Source organism: Arachis duranensis, chromosome 3 (assembly GCF_000817695.3).
Source record: "Arachis duranensis cultivar V14167 chromosome 3, aradu.V14167.gnm2.J7QH, whole genome shotgun sequence".
Taxonomy (NCBI): domain Eukaryota; kingdom Viridiplantae; phylum Streptophyta; class Magnoliopsida; order Fabales; family Fabaceae; genus Arachis; species Arachis duranensis.
This window is the reverse complement of record NC_029774.3, coordinates 32,276,620-32,296,707: the sequence shown is the minus strand read 5'-3', so window position 1 is coordinate 32,296,707 and position 20,088 is coordinate 32,276,620. Positions and strand designations below refer to the sequence as shown.

The 20,088-nt window shown below is 39.4% G+C and overlaps 1 protein-coding gene across 1 annotated transcript; it reads right to left on the bottom strand.

The window, feature by feature from the left end:
- Window positions 1-7,248: 7,248 nt before the first annotated feature.
- On the bottom strand, window positions 7,249-8,802 carry LOC107478626 (uncharacterized). Its single transcript, XM_016098762.1, has 4 exons — window positions 8,723-8,802; window positions 8,431-8,614; window positions 7,897-8,385; window positions 7,249-7,779 (listed from the first exon to the last, which is right to left on the bottom strand). Exons 1-4 carry the CDS (start codon window positions 8,800-8,802, stop codon window positions 7,249-7,251), a joined length of 1,284 nt encoding a protein of 427 aa, XP_015954248.1.
- Between the last annotated feature and the right edge of the window lie 11,286 nt (window positions 8,803-20,088).

Genomic DNA, 20,088 nt, shown 5'->3' with positions numbered 1-20,088 from the left:
AAAATGGAACCACCATGATTGAACAACGATTTCAGAACTTCAAAAGAAGAGGCGGAGGCCACTAACCTTCGATGGATGGCAACTGGCGACACGAGGCGATAGGCGAGACGACGGCAAGCGGCGACCCGATGGTGAGCTACTCCAAGCCACGAACAGAGAAGCCGACGAAGATGAAGACGACGTGCCGAGCCATCTGGGTTCTCCAAAACGGGGAAGAGGAAAAATCGACGGCGCTGAGGACCTGAGGACGGTGGCGGCAATGAGGAGCTTGGGACGGCGGCGGCAATGAGGGGCTAGGATTTTGCATTTTTGCTTTGCTTCAGAGGTCTCACTCTCTGCACGAACTGAAGGAAGAGTGGGGAAGGTTTGGTTTGGTTCACGAATGGTCCTGCATTTCAATTTTTTTTCAAATAAACAAAACGGCGTCGTTTTATCCGAACCGGCCGATTACCGATCAGTTCAACCGGCCGATTCGGCGGTTCTCAAGCAGTTTTTTTCCAGCAATTATAACCAGCGGATCAGACCGCTTTTATCATTGGTTTTCGGTTAAATCGGTTCAATCGGCCAATCCAGTCCGATTTTTAGAACCATGAATTTAAGGTGTTTTATTTTTTTTTCGGGTAAAATGACACTATTTGGGAGGGGTAACACCGAACTGAAAAGTAAAAACCTTTAAAAATGGGCTAATTTTAACAATTTACTAATTAACCATCGGTTCGACTAATTTTTTGATTAATTATTTGTTAGATAACTTGTGAGATCAATCGAACTACTCTAACAACTACTTAATTCGGTTAAATCGGCCGGTCCGATTCGATTTTCTCTAGTGGATGAGCATGACGATACTACTACACAAAGGTATCAAGTTATCAACTAGACAATGTTACATGTATTTATTTGCTACATAGGTTGAAGTTTTTCATCTCAAGCAGAGACGGCAATTAGGGGTGTAATCGGTTCGGTTTGGTTCAGTTTTGGACCGAAAACTAACCGAACCGACCTGATCGATCCTATAATAATACCAACCATTCAGTTGGCTGCTGGTTGATCAACCGAACCGAACCGAACCGAACTAACAGCGGTTTGGTTCGGTCGGTTTTTTCGGTTTTTTACACCTATTGATCAGAATTAAAATTATCATAAAATAAAGTTTAAAATCTTCAATAAATTAGAATAACAAGAGTATATCACATCCAAATTCAATACAAATTCAACTTAATTAAACATAAAACAAAGACAACTAAAAATGTCTAGCAAAACAACAAAAATAAACACACTTTAAACTGAAACAATCACTTTGTAACAAATAAAAACCAAAGAGCCACCATGCTTAACCTGAATCCACACCAGACTCATCATCTTCTCCGGTTGGTGCAATTTCTACAAAAATAAAACAAAAAAAATTAATATATATTATAAACATAATATAGATTATAAATTATAAACATAAAGCATAAAAGGAACTACAAATTTCTTTTTTGCATACCTAATTCAAGTTTCTCAAACTCTTCAATAAACTCCTCAAAATCAGTTGTCATTGGGCTGTTCATTGCTTGTTGGCTGCATGTATATAAACATAACAATGAAAAATTAGCATTTTAACTCATCAACAGCACCAAAAATTATTAATTGTAGCATTCAAACTTGTGAAACATATTAATTATATGCAGCCATATATATGCACTTATGCAGCCATGTATATGCACTTATGCAGCCTAAATTATTGCATGAAGAAACAGTAAACCCATGTGCCATGTACCTATTTCTAAGCTTCATTGTGAAAGAACCATGGTTCTAAATTAAGTACTGCAGTAATCTTCATTGTGAAAGAAACAATAAACCCATGTGCCATGTAAAGAAACAGTAAACCCATGTGCCATGTACTCTTTATTTTTTAAATTAAGTACTCTTTATTTAATCTTTCTGTGTTAGTGTTATCAAACCTGCATCAAAGTAATTATTGGTCTTTTGGTCTAGAAAAGACTAAAGAGTACTACTATTCACGTTCATTTTTATCCCTAAACTTGATTTATTAAGTATGGGATACTGCATGACATAATGCAGATATAAGGACATGATAATATTTAAAATTTTGTGGCTAATTACAATATCCCAAATCCATAACTTAAAGAAAAAAGAACACCAAAAATTAAATTATGAAGATACTTAAACAGAAAAAGGTATCCAAATCCCTCAGCTTCATAGACAGAAAAAGGTAAATATCTAATAACTTGCAATAAATTTTGAAAAAAAACCAAAGATCAGGGAGACAAAAAAGATTAATCAACGAGAAAATTCAATTAGGATTCAAGTGGCCAGACAGTGACTAAAGTAGGTAAAATATCTCTGTAAGCACCAAATTTTTTTATTTTAGTTATGAGTTAATATTCAAAATAAATTGTGAAAAAATCAATGAACAAGAACATTGTGAACACTGAACAGCAACAGCAACAAACTTTCAATCAGCCCACCAACAAACTTTATTTAATTTTTTATTTTTTATTTTCAATTCAACGAACAGCAACAGCAACAAACTTTCAATCAACCCACCAACAAGAACATCTAATAAGTAATAACTTGCAACAAATTGTGAAAAAATTGAGTTACTAACCTCAGAAGACGACATTGTGAGTTGCAGAAGAAGGCTCGGCGACGAGGACTGCTTACTGCTGGACGGCGATGAGGACTACTGGACGGAAGAACGGCTCAGACCGAGATCGACGACGGCAAGACGATGGCGTGAAGACAGCTCTCTTCAACGCCCGTGATGGAGATCGACGACGTCCTTCACGGCGACTCGACGACGGCGCTCTCAGCTCTTTGGCTCTCTAGCTCTCTCAAGCTCTCATTCTCTCAGCGTCTCAGGCAATCAGGCATAGAAGAGAAAGATGGAGGTTGTGACTTGTGAGGGTGTGACTTGTGTTGTGGCTGCGCTGAGTGAGTAGGGATTGGGGGTTAGAGGATTGCATATTAGGTTAAAGGGTAAATGTGTAAAAATAAGGTTTCTGAACCAATATTTCGGTTTGGTTTGGTTCGGTTCGATTTTTACTGAGCCAACCGAAAGCTGAACCGAATCGATCGGTTTAATTCAAAAAAAAATAAAAAAACCGGTTTTTTCAGTTTTTCTTTCGGTTGTTGTAAATTTCGGTTCGATTTTACGGTAAAATTTGATTCGGTTCGGTAACTTACACCCCTAACTGCAATCAATGGAAATTGGAAAATCGAGCACTGACTCCGAGGAAACCTTACCATGTGTAGTGAAAAGGTAATTTGATGTTTAATGTTGGTAATGAATTTCAGGAAAAATGCATCTTCAAAATTGTTTTGATGGAGAGTGGATAAAGGCGCAGTTAATGGAAGATTTAGAATTTGACTCCTAAAGATTGAAATAGATTTTGTAAACACTTGAGCTGAAGGAAAAATATCAAACTTGCATGTATTGTCTCTTCTTTTATTTTTGGCTAATTTTATTTACTTCAATTATTATTAGGAATATTTAACTTTTAGAAGGTGGAGAAAAAAGTTAATCGGAAAAATTAAATAAGTCATTAATAAATATGATGAAGACTGGAGAGAGAATTTAATTTTGAAGGATTATATTTTATTTGGCTAAAACATTAAAAAAAAACAGGATTTTTTTCATTTATAAAATAAAATAAATAATTATTTTTTCAGAAAAGAATTTCTAGCTTTATTTTCAAAAATACTATTTTTTTTTTGGGGATTAATAGCAAGTTTGCCGCCCCCTCCGGCGAATTCTATGATGAGTTTGACACACTATATATACTGGTGGGATCATTTTGGTTTGTCGACTTCTTCTTTTATTCTCTCTTCCAAATTTTTTTCTGTTATTTTTTTCTGCCTTTTCGACATCCGTGAAGTTTAGTGTAGACGATTGTCTCAGTTCCAGGTTAGTAAATAATAATCTATTTTTTTATGTTAACTTGGTTTACTGTTTACATGTTAGATAAAATTGTTAGGTATAGATCGTTTGTTAGTTAGAATAACAGATTTATTGTTTACATGTTAGTTAGTTAGTTAGTTAGTTAGACGTACTTTTTAGTGTTGTTATGTTAGGTATATTATTTTATGTCACCATTTTTTAGTATAGTGGCTGTCTATCAACATATTAAAGAATATAGGAAAGTATATTATTAGATAATTTAGTTAGAGATATAAAATTGCGTTGTGAATTTGAAGGTAATTACGTGAGCAATAAAATTTAGGGTTGAGTTAGTTATAAATTAATTACTTACATGACGACGTCAGTTAAATAGAGTAAGCTTAAAATTAGTAGCTTTATAAGCTATTTTTCATTTAGTTTATTTTTTAATAATCTAGTATGTGATTTTATTTTACTAGATTGTGTTTCGATGGAGCAACAATTATTGGTTATGAGCATGAGATGTATAGATTGGATCAGGCTGAGCACATTGCTGGGAGGCTTGATCGAGTGGTATGATTTTTTAACCTTTTTTTTTTAATTTTATTGTATTGAAGAAAAAGTGAACTTGCTATTGTATTTATTCACGGTACCTTTTTTTATTAATTTTTTTCGTTTGGTAGGTGCCTCGGATCTTGCGCACCAGACGGAACTTAATAACACGGCTGCCGGAGCAGATTAGGCCATATCTGAAACGAGTCGGGTTTGAGTTCGTAGCATACATGGTCGAGTTCGAGCATGATTGGTCGCTTGCCTCGGCGTTGATAGAGAGGTGGAGGCCTGAGTCCTATACATTTCATTTACCGTGCGGAGAGATGACTATCACCCTGCAGGACGTGGCATATCAGTTGGGACTTAGGATTGATGGTGATCCTGTGAGTGGATGCATAGGTGGGTGGGAGCAGCACCACCAGGTATGGACCATTGAGGAGTTATGTGAGCAGATACTGGGTGTTATTTCTGGCCCAGAGGACAGACAGTCACAGACGAAGTGGACTGTCAAGCTCACTTGGTTCCACAACACTGTTTGTAGAGAGCTAGAGCAGGATGCCATAGAGGAGCGGCTGATGAGGTATACAGAGGAGCGGTATCCTCTTCCCCGATGCATCTGACTCTCGGGTGCATATCAGGTGGCTTCCCCTGCTGGAGGACCTTGATGCATGTGGCCGGTTGTCGTGGGATTCGGCTGTGCTGGCATGGCTGTACCGCCAGATGTGCCGGGCCACGGAGCATGGTCAGCGCAACTTGGGAGGATGTGTCAGCTTAATGCTTTCTTGGGCCTACCACCGTATTCCATTAGTACGGCCCGATGGGTTTGATGCTTGTCGCTTTTCTCTGGTCGAGAGGTATTATAAACACTTACCAAGTTATTCAACTCATTATTAAGTTGCTTAATAATAATAAAGGCTAAAATATTATGGTTGTTGGTTGTGTAGGTGGGTTCAGTACCGGCCGGACAATGCCACAGGCGAGAGTAGGCTGAGGCAGTACAGGCGTACACTAAATGGGATTGAGATGCTGAATGTACGTTATTAATGTTTAATTTTAAGAAATTAATGTTTAGTTAACTGTTGTACCTGTTGCATATGAATATCTGAATTTCGTCCTGCATCTATGTTCTGTAAACAGGTTAAGTGGACTCCATATGCTAACTCATAGCTGGTTGGACTTGTTCCACCGGCGATAGCAGAGGCGGATGCCTCGGCAGCAGTTGTTTGTCCACTGCTGTGCTTCGCTATCGTCGAGTGGCATCAGGTGGATCGGGTAGTACATCAGTTCAATGGCCTGCGGCACATTCCCACTAGGCCACTGAACATTGACGACATGCACAGGCTAGATGGGAGATTCGGTCCCGGTGAGTGGTTCCCGCATCTGCTTGGTGGCTGGCATGAGATGTAGGATGCTCGGGCCGACCATCGTCTTCCGATATATCATCATATAGACTTGCGTCTGTCCCTACCGTATATGACATGGTACCTGCAGTGGGCGCACACGAAGTTATTCGGTCTGGGTGACCAACACTTAGTGCCTGCTGGGGTGGTGCCAGAGGACCTGCCCATACATCATCCACTTGCTCTAGACCTGCATCAGCCAGTGGATGGTCACCTGCCGGAGCTCAGGCCAACTGCCGAAGGAGGGAGAGGTAGGGGATGAAGGCGAGGCAAGGGGAGAGGCAGACACGACGGAGGCCGCGGGAGGCAGGATCCCGATGAGGTTCCCCGCCAGAGAGACCCTGTCAGCACACCAGCTCATCGTGCCGACGATGCAGGCCAGACGGTGGGATCATTGTCAGAACCTGTGCCTGGTGACTACTTTTCTTTGAGGCCGCCTGGGTCACATCATTTGGAGGTCGGGACCAGTCATCAGGGGTCGCGGCCAGACGCGAGCATTCATTTTGACATCGGCACGCAGTTTCAGATACCTTTCAGTGCATTAGAGCTCGAAACACAGCCCGACTACCAGCCCATATTGGATATCCAGGACATGATTGATGTCACGTTGATGGTGCCGGATTGGATGACGGGTGCCCTTCACGGAGGTGAGGGCGGATTTAGAGATATGTTGACGATGCCACGGGATACCCAGCCATTCTCACAGATGTACACGACACCACCTCAGTCTGCATACTTGCCGCGCCACATCGATACTGATCTGTCTAGCGGGTCATCCTCCACTACGAATTATGCGATGATGATGGATCAGATGAGTACTCCAGCGCCTGGCCCGATCCCTCCACTTGACATGGTCAGCGAGATGTCAGAACACCACCCAGTGGCATAGCTTGGTGTCTCGATCCTAGGCCCTACGGACGACATGCTGGCCTACGTGGTGGGAGGCGAGGGCAGGGTAAGTGGCATCTAGTTCTTTATGATTGTTGTAGGAAATTAATGTTCAAAATGTCATTTCTTTATTATATAACTTTTATAAGTAGATTACTTATGATGAAAACAGTAGTTATGTATGATATTATATATCACTGCGTTATATATCACGGCGGGAGACAACTTTTGTAATGACTTATAACTTTATGACATTATAGTTCACGACATATAACATTATAGTTCATGCATACATTAATTTATTTAAAACAACTACAACTACTGTCGACTAGAAGATGCACCTATATCACCAAGAGCAGTGCAAGTCCTCCGCGTGTGCCCGATTTGGCGACACAATCCGCACCACTTCTCCTCATTATGCTCAACGTTATCCATGTTGTTACGAATCCTGGAACTCACGGGCCGACCTCTCTTCGCTCTCATCATTCGAGGGTTGGGACGAATTTGGGGACCGTCATACGATGGCTAGTCATCCTCGTGTCCTATTGGTCGAAACTCTGATTTGTAAACATTGAAGACTGACTCCATGCGGTACACAGGGTGAACAAACCGCTTCCAATCAAGCCTTGCATGAGAGCAAGCTGCAAGCATGTGATGACAAGGAATATGAAGAGCCTGAAAATACCCACAATCACACTTGTCCTCATCAAGCAGTACCTGATAATTCTGTTGTTTGGATCCCGGAACTGCCGCTAACTCTTTAATGGTGAAGTTTGTCCTGGACCGATCAAACTGGTAAACATTCATAGTGTTTACGTGCTTCGAGTTGAATTCTATGGCCTTCATCAATGCCTGTGAGAATTTAGCACCGACCTGAAGTTGGGCCAGTGCCTCGGAACCCTTCCTTGCAAAAAGTTCACCCAAACGAAAATAAATTGACTTAACAAGAGCCATGATTGGCAAATTGCGGCAACCCTTCATAACAGCATTAATGCACTCAGAGATATTGGTCGTCATGTGACCAAATCGACGTCCCTCATCAAGATGCTGTGCCCACTATGACCGTGGCATTTCTTCAAGCCAGTATGTAATACCTACGTTTTCGCCCCTCAGACGGCAATAATAATGAGCGAACTCATGATGCGACTTCGAGTACGCTGCATTAATAAGAACCTTCTTCAAGTCTTTGTTCCTAAAGTGGGTCATGAAGTTGGCTGTAATATGTCTTGTACAAAACGCTTGGAAGACATAAGGCGGTTTCCATAAACTCCCTTCGGCATTCAGTGCTCCATCAATGGACTTGTGTCTGTCTGAAATCACTAACACTCCTGGTTGTGGTTTAACATGCTCCCGTAAGTACGAAAGAAAGAACGACCACGCCTCCTTTGTCTCACCCTCAACAACTGCGAATGCAATGGGCAGAATGTTTGCATTGCTGTCTTGTGCTCTGGCCATCAGCAAAGTTCCACTGTATTTACCATATAAGTGGGTGCCATCAATAGAGATAAGTGGCTTACAATGCTTGAAGGCCTCAACACACGGTGAAAACATCCAAAAGACCCGATGAAATATTACAGTGTCGGTGGAGGCAGGCCACGGCTGTGTCACTAGTTTCACCCAAGTACCTAAATGGACATACATTAGTCGGCTTTTTGTACACGGCTGAATTATTTAATAGCGAATAAATAAATTGGAAATAAATCTTACCTGGCAAGTACATCTGCATAGCGAATAACCAACGAGGAAGCTCGTTATATGACTCTTCCTAATCGCCATATATTCTAGCGATGACTCTCTGTTTTGCAAGCCAAACTTTTCTGTACGATGCCTTGTAACTAAAGTGATTCTCAACACCTCCTTGTAGAACCCTGATGCTGATTGTTGGATCGGCCTTGACCATCATGAAAATATGTTGTTCAAACACTTTCGAATCCAACCTATGATGATCTTGCCCCATCGAAGTTTGCAAGCAAGTATGAGGACTAGTGTATCTCCTAACCTCCCACCTTTCTTACCTTCGGCGGTATGATATAAGTATGCTCCAATTACAACCGGATCCGAACTAGATACATCTTTCATTGTACCTCCAATGGTCACTCTCTACTATTTTATACTCCATAGCCCTCCTGATGTTGTACTACTTAACTACCAACATGACTTCTTCCTTGTTCCCAAATTGTTGTCCAACCTCAAACTCGTTGCTTGGGTCTTCTTCAGGACCTCCTTGGGTAAACGACCAATCTGAAGTCATTGCATCGAGATTCAACCTAGTGAAATGATCCGACTGGTCATATGGTTGACACATGGCAGGCTGTGTCAGAGAAATCTGTATGTTACCGTAGTAGTTCATCTCCTCTTCCTTGTCACTATCATTAGGGATTTCGGGTGGTTCTTCGTCAGCATCGTCTCCATCATCGAGGTTGCTTTATACTGCTCCATCATTAGATCTCTAATAGCAGAACTATCATGACTTTCAAGACCGTCATCCATTAAGTCAATGTTATGAACTTCAACATTAGACCCCTTCTAACTACCCTCAAGTGGCATATTTAGATCCACCATCGTCCTTCTGATAGTTCGTCTAACAACACCACTCGTCGAACTATCAACGATAGTATCTACAGATGATCCTTGACCACCAAAGTCAACAAGAAACACGTATAATTCCAACAGATGAATATTGGTTCATTGGTTGTGCCACGACCTTATAAGCCGTACGTCCTCGTTGTCGCCCAACCGGTACCTAATTCAAAGAAAAAATAGAAATATCGCTCACAACGATGGTCTGATAAATATACTAGTAACAGAAACAAAGACAACACAACTATAATATACCTTTTATAAAACAAATTGCCATCTAACTCGGTCGGATATCTGTAGTAAATTTTTTCACCCTTTTAGATTCCTACTGTCCGAGGGCATGCAATATCAAATTCTTCAAAGTCGTTAAACTGTTGACTTCCGGTGTCATATACGTAATTATCGGCTGGCCCGATCTAAAGACAATTGAACCTTCTTCATCATACACTATTTCACCATCGTAATGAATGGATAACAATGGATTTCCTGACATCGTAGCGATAACGTTAACAGTGATGAAGAAAGTAATTTTTTTTATTTTATTTTATAAATGAAAAAAATCCTTAAAAACAACATATTAATTTAATACTACTTTTGGACAAAATTTAATTATACGTTCAAGTGTTAATATAATACTAAGAGACAATAATGGCACCAAAGAAAATTTCCCTTGTGCATAAAGATAGATCCAAGTTTTAAATTTGATATTACTTTTGGAAAGACATTAATAAATATGAAAAGTATATGGAACCAACTCCTAACCAGCCAAGAATTAAACAACTCATTTAATTATAATGATCTTAATTAGTTTATTCATTTTTAATTTAGAATATTTAGAATTAATTACTTTTTACCCCAAATTATGTTTTTAAATGATACGTTCAAAAATTAGCTAACGGGATCACAGAAGTTTGCTTCAAGGAATCCCGATTCTTCACCCTCTCTTCCAAGCGGCGCCATCCTGATTCTTCACCCTCTATCTCATGCGGTGCCCACCTCTTCCATCTAACCATCCAAGCAGTGCTCCATTCTCAGTACCCGTCGGTCTGTGCCGCCATATGTTGGGTTGCAGTTGACCATCGTTCTTGTTGTTCCCGATTGCCGCCACTAGTCCATGCCACCACTCTCTCCTTCAAATCATTCACTGCGAAAGTCCAAAAGTCGCTTCTCCCCGGTGCGTTCTGCCATTGACGGTGACATTCTTAATCGTGGTTCAAGTTGTGTTCCCAACTCGGTAACGGAAACTCCCGCAAGGACCATCACGTCAAGTGTTTCCTTCACAAAGAAGCGGCTGTTGTGGTGTAAGAATTTTGGAACCGCACAACATCGTCCATGGAGTTTTCAACCCTGGTGGGTGGATCGAACAACACATTAACCAATTCAACCCAAGGAGATGAAGAATTGAGTGCGGGTGAAGTTGTTATTCAAGAGCAAGAGGGGTCTAAGGTATGTTGCATGGGATGTTCTTGCATTATAGGCAATTTTATGACGACGTGTTATGTGAATATTTTTTCTTCATGTTATTTAGATATTTTTTAACTTTATTTATTTGGAAAATTCTGGTACAGTGTTATATTTAGTTGAGAAATTATTAAAGTAAGCTAGGAATTACTATCAAATACTTACCTAGCATGTTCTAATCCAAAGAATTGCTATTATTAAATTAGCCTAACTCCCATATGCCCTTGCACTATTTTGGTGATGTTTTTTATTTGAGTGATTCATTATATATTAAGGTTCTTTAGGTTGTAAAAGTTTTTTTCCTGTATATTTAATTGAAGGGCGACAAAGTTTCCGATGTCATTGTGATGAGCATGAATGAGTTAGAATTAAGACACAAGGTGTGAATTATTCCTTATTGTTTGTTATTGCGTTATAGTTACTACGTTAATACTAGCTTTAATTCGTATTTGGTTCTGTGAATTGGCTTTACAATTGCCGGATCATAGTGAGATTAGTAAAGAGAAAATCCCAGTCATAGGAATGAGTTTTCATTCGTTGCATTTGGCACAGAAATTTTATGCAAATTATGCAAAGAAAGTGGGGTTCATAACTAAAGTCAGAAACATGAACTTCGACAAGATGTGGAAGGAATAAAGATACCCATTAATCAATCTTTTCACTGCACACGAGAGGGTTATTGGGAATCTCGGGTTAAGGCAGCAACTCGGGCAAACAGAATAACAACCACGAGATGCAAAGCAAGGATGCATGTCATGCTGGACAAGGAAAAGGAATGTTGGATTGTGTCTAGGTTAGAATTGAGGCATTCTCACTCCTGTTTGACTAAGAAAGCTGTCCATTATCATGAGTATAGGGAGTTGACCATACATGCTAAGTGTGTCATTACGGATAACAACGAGGTTGGCATAAGACCCAACAAGACGTATCTAGCACTGGCAAACAAGGTTGGTGGGTCTTCAAACCTGAATTTTTTCAGAAAAGAATGTCAGAAATTACATCACAAACAAACTTCGATGTTCCGATGATAATGCGGACTTCCAAGGGATGATGAATTATTTCGTTCAAATGAAGGACATCAATCCCAACTTCTTTTATGCCATAGATGTTGATGATACTAATAAATTTAGAAGCGCACTCTGGGTAGATGCAAGGTACAGGGCTTTGTATGAATATTACGGAGATGTGGTGTCGTTAGACACCAATTACAGAATAAACAGGTCTATATACTTATTCGTGAATTGTAAGAGCAGTTATTTGTTAATTTTGTTTTTCTGTCTCACATTTGTTGTTGCTGTTTTCTCAGGCATGGTCTACCGTTTGTATTCTTTGTCGGTGTAAACCACCATGGGAAGTCTACTCTTCTTGGCTATGCTTTACTTGGGAGTGAGGAGATCCCTAGTTTTGAGTGGGTGTTCACGCAGTGGGTGAGATGCGTCGGGACTGCGCCAAGTGGGATCATCATTGACCAGCGCAAAGCCATGGCTGGTGCTATTAGGAAGGTCCTACCTGATACTGTCCACCGATGGTGCATCTGGCACATAATGAATAAATCACAATTCAAACTCGGGGGGCTATGCTAGGTACGGAGAATTGAATGCTCTGATGAATCACATTGTGTGGAATTCTCCTTCATCTTACTCATTTGAAGCTGATTGAGCTGGTTTCATAAAAGAATTTGACCTAGGCCAGAACAGATGGTTAGCAGGTTCGTGATCGTTAAATTAAATCCCGTCTGTTGGTTTCATGTTGCCTACTTATTCACTTTATGTTATTTCTGCCAGCTTGATTCCGTTCTTGTGTTTTTTCTAAGAAATGTAGCTGAGTTTCTACCTTACTAGTCAGTGGATGTTCTTTTCAATACACAAACATATATTTTTTCTCATAGTGTGTATAGATATTTTTTTATTTGTTTTATTAGTGCTTTGGAAGCTGTCATCATGTTGTGTATAAGCGACACTCTTATGCTTTTTTTGGGCAGACCTTTATGCGAATCGATAGAAGTGGGTTCCAATATTCTTCAAGAGTGAATTTTGGGTGGGCATGAGGAGTATACAGCGTAGTGAAAGTATGCACACATTTTATGGTGGATTTCTGCATTACAAGAGTGGGTTAGTTCTGTTCTATAAATACGACAATGTGCTTGGAAACAAGGAGCAAATGAGCTGGAAGATGATACTGCGAACTCGAAAGGAGTCATCCAATGTATAGGGAGCACAGACATTGAGAGACAGTTTCAGGAGGAATACACTAGTGATATGTTCAGGGTCCTTCAGCTGGAGGTAAGAAAAAAAAATCGATTGCATGGTTCGATCAACTAAACAAAAGGGAGATACAATTTCTATTAAAGTGGACGAGCAGAAGGTATTTTGGGGAAAGTTGTCTACCATACTTTCACAATAGAGTTTGCCCTATTGAGTCAAAAGAGTCAGTGCAAGTGCAACAAGTTTGAATCCGTTGGTATATTGTGTTGCCACACCCTTGCAGTTTGGTCATACTACAGAGTTGACACAGTACCGAGCTGCTATGTTTTTCCTCGATAGAGTAAGATTGTCATCCACAAGCATACTTACATTAAGAGTAGCCGTGACGTGGCTCGGACTGATTAAATCCACAACATGTTCAGGTGTCTGTGTTCAGAGTTCTATAACGTTGCTCAAGAGTTTGCTGCTTGTGATGAGGAAGCAGCCATCTTGCGAGCTGCCCTTTGGGACGCAAAGTCCAAGTTGGCTGATTATTGTGCCAGCATGTATTCCACTACTTTTGCTGCAACTCATAATACCATCCCTGCACAGAGCACAGGTGGTGTTATTGTACTTGACATACAGGGGCCCTCAAGAGTTAAGACTAAAGGATGGTCGAAGAGTAAGAGACTTGGAGCAGAGTTGGACAAGTCAATTAAGAAGTTGATACAAAAAAGGAAGAGGAAATCGCATTTGGTATGTGCTTGAAGTGAGGTATATTTCAATTTTTTTATATTTTTATAGTGGTGTTGTTGATTCATATATGCTGTTTTGTGTTTTGTGTTGTGCATCTTATAGGATGTTGTAGACCTTCAGAGAGATAATGATCATGATGGTTCTATAAATAAAAGATTTGAGCATTCTACTATTTGGAACTCATCAGATGGTGGCGGATTCATGTCCCTATTGAACTCTTTTAGGCATAGATAGTTATCCTTTCGTTGTGGTTGTACATTTTTTGGTGTGGGTGGTTTGTCATACTTAGCTAGATTTCTTGGTTCTTTAGACACAACTGAATAAACTCTGTCCTTTTCTGTTTTGTCACTTGCATTGATACTGGTATGAAGTATTCATTGAAAGAAATAAAAGCACAACTGTTGTTATCTTTTACCCAATTATTGATTATTATAGGTTTTGAGACTTTTATGGTTTTAAGGAAACAAAGTGTCACTTATTTGTTTGCAAAAACAAATGGATTATATCCACCCTGAAAACTGCTGAAGAGTATATAAAAAATAAACAAAACAAAAGGCTTTCACATCTCAATGAAGTGCACGCATTCGCGAATACTTAACACATGAAACAAAGAAACCATATCCCAAACCATCCAATTCACAATGAAAAGAAACATCCCAATGTCTACAGAAGCACCATCCACTTAAAAACTTAGTTAAAGTCACAGGTGCCACCGTAAACGAATCGGCCATGTAGACTGATTACGACAAAAGGCCGTGCAATGCTTAAAGTTTCAGCAACTTCACAATTTCAGAAATCGAAAACAATGATAAAAAAATAAATAATAACGCGTCCATTTAGTTAACACCACGCCAATGAATGGAAAGAAGTGCCACTTACATATAGTCATAAACAAATGGGGTTTATGTACTGATCAGAGTTGACTAAATAGTATAAAAATGCAATGCATTGCTTAATGAACTAGAGACATCCACAATTTGAGAACTAATTGCTTGACAATCCTAAATTACTTAACACATGAAACCTGCTGAGGAATATCTAACAAAACACGAGCCATTCACTTCTCAATAAAGTACACACATGTTCAAATGTCTAACACGTGATAACTCGGAAAACATATCCAGAACCATCTAGTTTACAAAGAAAAGAAACATCCTAATGCTTGTTAGAAGCACCATCCACTTAAAGATTTTGGATAAAGCAACCAGCAACTTGACAACATCAACAACATGAAATCATAAACCTGCAGTGAAATAGGATTTATCAGGCTCACACGAAATGCATGTAAGTCAGAAAATGCCATATAAACGTCCATAACTCTATCACAAGGAAACTATAGATATTGTAAGGCAAGTGTCCGTATTGATGATTTTTTACCTAGGCATCTGTCTTCTTCCGTTGTCTTCCCCCTTTACTTGGCTTTCTAGTGGGTAACCCCGCACGCTGCAGCATGGTCTTCGTGCTCGGTGCTGTGAAGGATGATTTCATAGCCTTAGTCTTTTTCCTTGGCTAGTTGCGGTGCACAGGATTGCTGTCCAATGCTTGCAGTGCCTTCCCAATTTTTGAATTATGAGGACCCATCACTATGTCTAGTATAATTTCCTTTCAAATCTCCTGTAGAACATCCTGCATGGCAATTCCATGTGGGTGGGTAATTTTGAAAGCGAGAAAGAAATACATCGGAAAGCGGTACTAGTTAATTGTGACAAGATATTTAACTTCACCTTGTCCCAAAGCTGAAAGGGTTTCTTGAAACTCCAAAACTGCATGAACTTGATCACGTATACACCACAATCACAACTACATGTATAAACAGAAATATTATTTTCAACCATGATACTAAGTATCATTATCAAGTGAAGTGCTAGTAAGATTATTGATAGGTGTCATTTTAACTGACCCGTTATGTTGTTTTGGGACGCTGGGATAGAAATGAGTTAGGCCGTTCTCCGTGGGCTCATATGCGGGCATCGACACTTTAGCTACGTCTTCAATGATTCTCCCCTGGAAAGCAGCTACAGTTTAGCAATAACCCATTTACAACTACTGAGGATGTCGTTGCACTAATTGGTGGACAATTTGACATATACTTACCGCATAAGCATGTATTTTTTTTATCTTTCATCATTATGCTCTCCTGAATACATACTATCTAGCACCCACAGCCTTTTTTGAGCAATCTCAAAGGCATACAGCCACCAATGATGATCGATACAGACTGGGACAAACCACTGCGATGAAAACAGAAATATCAAAACAGTTACATGATCAATTTAGTCACCAAATACAGATAGTCGCAAAATTCTTAACAAATGTAATGTGTTGCGGAACATCTAATGAAACAAAAGCCAACCACATCTTAATTAAGTACATGCAATTGCAAGTGTCTAAGACATGAAAACTCAAAAAATATACAGAACCATCCAATTGGCAATGAACAGAAACATCTTAGTGCCTATCATAAGCAACATCCAAGTAAAAAACACGATGTTGTAAGCACATAAACCAAAACATCAACATGCAAGCATTAGTTCGTGCAATGGCATCAAACAGCAAGAACCATACAGTTTTTGTTCAACTAGCGCATTGACTTACCCATTTTCGCATGGAAGCTGCTATCTTGTTAAAATATCTAGAATCATCACCGAAGTGAGGAACCAACCCCACATAACTAATGGTAGGAACCTCCCTGAAGGAATCCAGGTTCCTCTTTTGCAACACAGTTTCCTGTTAAAATAGTAGTATTTAGTTTCAGAACTCAAATCATAAATGATGAGAATCCGCAAATTCATGCATACCAAATTTCTTGGAGGAATACAATAGAAGTCATCGCTAAACCGCAATAATGCTGATTCATTAAAGGTTGAACACATCTACTGAACGATCTGCACTATAAATGTTAATTGAGTTAGGGTCATATTTATGAGCCATGATATATATTAAGAACTCCATTCATTCTATCAAAGTGTTAGTATGTTCTACTTAGGTTGCTGTTGATCCAGCGTTGGGGTAGTAGTGTGCAAATGTCCTCTCAGAACAATACTAGATGTTGCCTTCCTTCACACGACGCCACAACCTGCCTTTTCTCCAACGAACCATTGGCAGCCTATCGTTGCAATCGCTCCTCATCATCTTCGTCGAGCTTTTGCCCCTTTAGCAATGGATGCACCTTTATAGGAGTACACTGGGTAGAGTTCTTTTCCACCGAGTCATGCCCAGTGAAATCTTCTAGCTCGATGGACTAAGAGTCATGCAACACGGAGTGGTTGGCATCACGGTCTGCAGTGGCTTCATGTTCTATAGTTGCTCAAAGTATTGCCATATTCTTTCGCTCTCGGGGTCTCGCATCATTAGGAAATTGAGATTACTGCAAGAAACTCAACCAATGTTAGAGAAAAGTTAGTTTTGTATGTATATAGTTCCTAATTCACTAACAAGCAAAATAGACCACAAAATGAAATAGTTTTGCTTAGGAAACTTGCTCGTCGAACTCCCATTCTTCATGTTGCACTAGTGCTACAGAGTGTGTTCCTGCATCGAGAACTCTAGAGACAGGTATTTCATGGGGAGTGTTATCCTAATTGAGGCTGTCGGTGGGCTCGTTACTTGGTTTTTGTTGGTCAAATCCCTGGTTAAACAGCCGGCACATTCTCTTAGCAATAGGCTCATTCTCCTCATCATCATCTGTGCTCATTGGGAGATCTTTTTCTTCAGATTGTTTTGGGCTAGACCTACGTGATCGGTCCTTTTTAGCCCCCATTTTTTTGGTAGCTCCCCTACTGAGCTATTTTACACATATCGAATATGTTAGGTAAAGAAATATGTAATTACATTGAAATAAACCTTCTAAACTTATTTAAGCTACTCCAGGATTTAAACCATACACAACCATAAATGTATACACACTTTTGGGCTAGTTTTTTATCCTTCCGCGCGCCGTGAACTTCTTCTGGTTGGATGTGGATCTGTTGTGCTTCCACTTGGTCATTTTTTCATTGCTACCTGCTCGCTCTCTCCATCTATAGAGCTCCCTTGTTTGTAGTAATAGCATGAATCAAATTAATAATAGCGAAGTAAACTTGTTAACATGCTAAGTCGTTAAAACGTGTTTACCCTTGGAGGCACCGAATCCTTTCATCCACAATTTTATGGTGCTTTTTTTTTCTGATTTTGTCTTTTCAGCTTGCGGTAACCGGCCTTTTATGTCTTCACCTTACCCCCGTCTAGTCAAGAGGCTCGCCTGATTTAAGAAATAAAGAGAGTCATTGATCTTAATCAAACCCCCAAGCATTACCAACACAAAAACCAGAAACAGCAAAAAAAAAAAAAACCATTCACATCTTAAACACACGGGGTCAACCACAACTACCTATCATATCTAAAACTGGAAAACATATTTAGAAACAACCAAATAGCAAACATAAGAAACATCTTGAGTCTTCTCAGAAGCAGCATCCACTTACATACTGGCATAAAGTAACCGATTACTAGAGAGAAATGAGTACCTCGGATATAATATATTGCGCCTTCTTTTCTAGCCTCTCTGAGGTCCACACAGCGAGGCATGACTCATGCTCATGACAGTTGTCGAGCTGGCCGTATTGCAACCGCTAAAAAATAGATGACCTGCACAGATGATGGGTACAAATTATGTTCTACATGAAGGAAAAATAGCTTTAATATATTCTTAAGTTGAACAGTTAGCACTAGATATGGTTCAAGATGGCAAAAGGTTGGAAAGCAATGGGGGAAAATTTTTGGCATACAGAAAAAATGACTTAACAAGTAATAAGGTAAAAGAAGAAAAGGAGAATCGGTTTTGGCCATTCATTGCAGGACCAATACTATAAACTTTTTGAGTGGGAAAGACATATTGCATAAAGGACAAAAACCATCTAATCAGTTAAAAAAAATATACTGATGCCCACTTAGATAATCATTCACATCGCTACCAATAGATTGAGTTAAAATTCCAACAAACCTGTCCAAAAAATCCCTTTTTGATGCTGCAATTTTAAATAACCACATTCAGACAAAAGTTCGATTTAAAACAAAAAATAAACTTACTTATAACTAACTTTTTTCTTACAAAACACCCATTACACAAGGAAGAACATCAACTAGCATATACAGGAGATATATAGCAAGGCACACAGAACTAGTGACATGAAACACTCAACTGAAATCATATGCTGAAACATCTAAAATTAGTCAACAAAAATTCAAGTAATTCAGCAACATATCAGTATATCTCATACGAATAACAGTACTAGTGCCTGAACTCTCGAAACTAATGCATAGGAAATTAATTTTCTACAAGTTATGTTCTACATAAAAAAATAGCATACTGAATTTACTAATAGTCATTGCATCCTACCAGTATGACGAACATGCAGCCTTCACAAGTTTTGTTCCCTTTCAGCTTATACTTATTGACTGTCGTGTCGAACGACTTTAGAGTTTGCAACAGCCAGTTGAATCTTCGTGGATTAGAAATATCTAAGACGGGGTAAATGTGCCATGGCGAAATTACCTGTTGAGTGGTGGGGCATAGGAATATTTTCATTACCACCAATAGGAAATATCTCCTGAACTCCATCCTATCTGATTCTGTTGTCATAGGACAGTTATACACTAGATCTCGGAGTTCAGTTGTTGTCCGTCTGTGGAACCTCTTTTTGATGGGCACGTGGGTAGAATTATTGTCATCCAGTTTTGGGAATGGATCTCCTACAACATGTCGATACGTCAGTTCATGGTGATAAGTCTACCCAATGATATTTGCACTAATATACCCACGATACATTTAGTTAGTCGGAGAGCAGAACTCACCTCCAGAGGGGCCTGCTTCACCGACCAATTAGGAACAAGTCTCAGGAATCTGAATCCAATTTGATAAATCTCTGCAAGCTTCTCAATAGAGTTGTTTTATTAGCATGCTCATCATGTCATGGATGTAGCTGGGTAAGCACCGCGACTCTAACAATTTCTGTCAACGGTAGCAGTAAATGTAAGTCAGAGATAAGATTATGTTGAATGACATGTCGATAACGGTAAATATCATACTACCTTTTTTCCCATCTTGATTGGCTTTTCTGCAACACAATCCTAGTGTGCGTTCACAAGAAACAAGCACAAATCCTTTAATAGAAACTGCGTACGAAATCAGAAATAAAACCAAAATTGTATACGATTACAAATATTTGTTGCTGCTATACAAAACCACAATTACTTAGTACCATATTAAACCTAAATTAGAAGCAGCATCTATCAAATTGCAAGATGTTCATTTTGAATAACATCCAAGTTAAATCTGGCATATACAAAAAATTATTTAACAAGTAGTAAGATACAAAAAGAGAAGCAGAACTGATTTCAGAGCTCT

Excerpts from the sequence above, each read along its gene's own strand:
- LOC107478626 (XM_016098762.1), bottom strand. The coding sequence starts at position 8,802 with ATGAAAGATGTATCTAGTTCGGATCCGGTTGTAATTGGAGCATACTTA. Across the intron at positions 8,615-8,722 it reads GAAGGTAAGAAAGGTGGGAG|GCCGATCCAACAATCAGCAT; the intron begins GTTAGGAGATAC and ends ATGATGGTCAAG. Across the intron at positions 8,386-8,430 it reads TATGCAGATGTACTTGCCAG|CCGTGTACAAAAAGCCGACT; the intron begins GTAAGATTTATT and ends TAAATAATTCAG.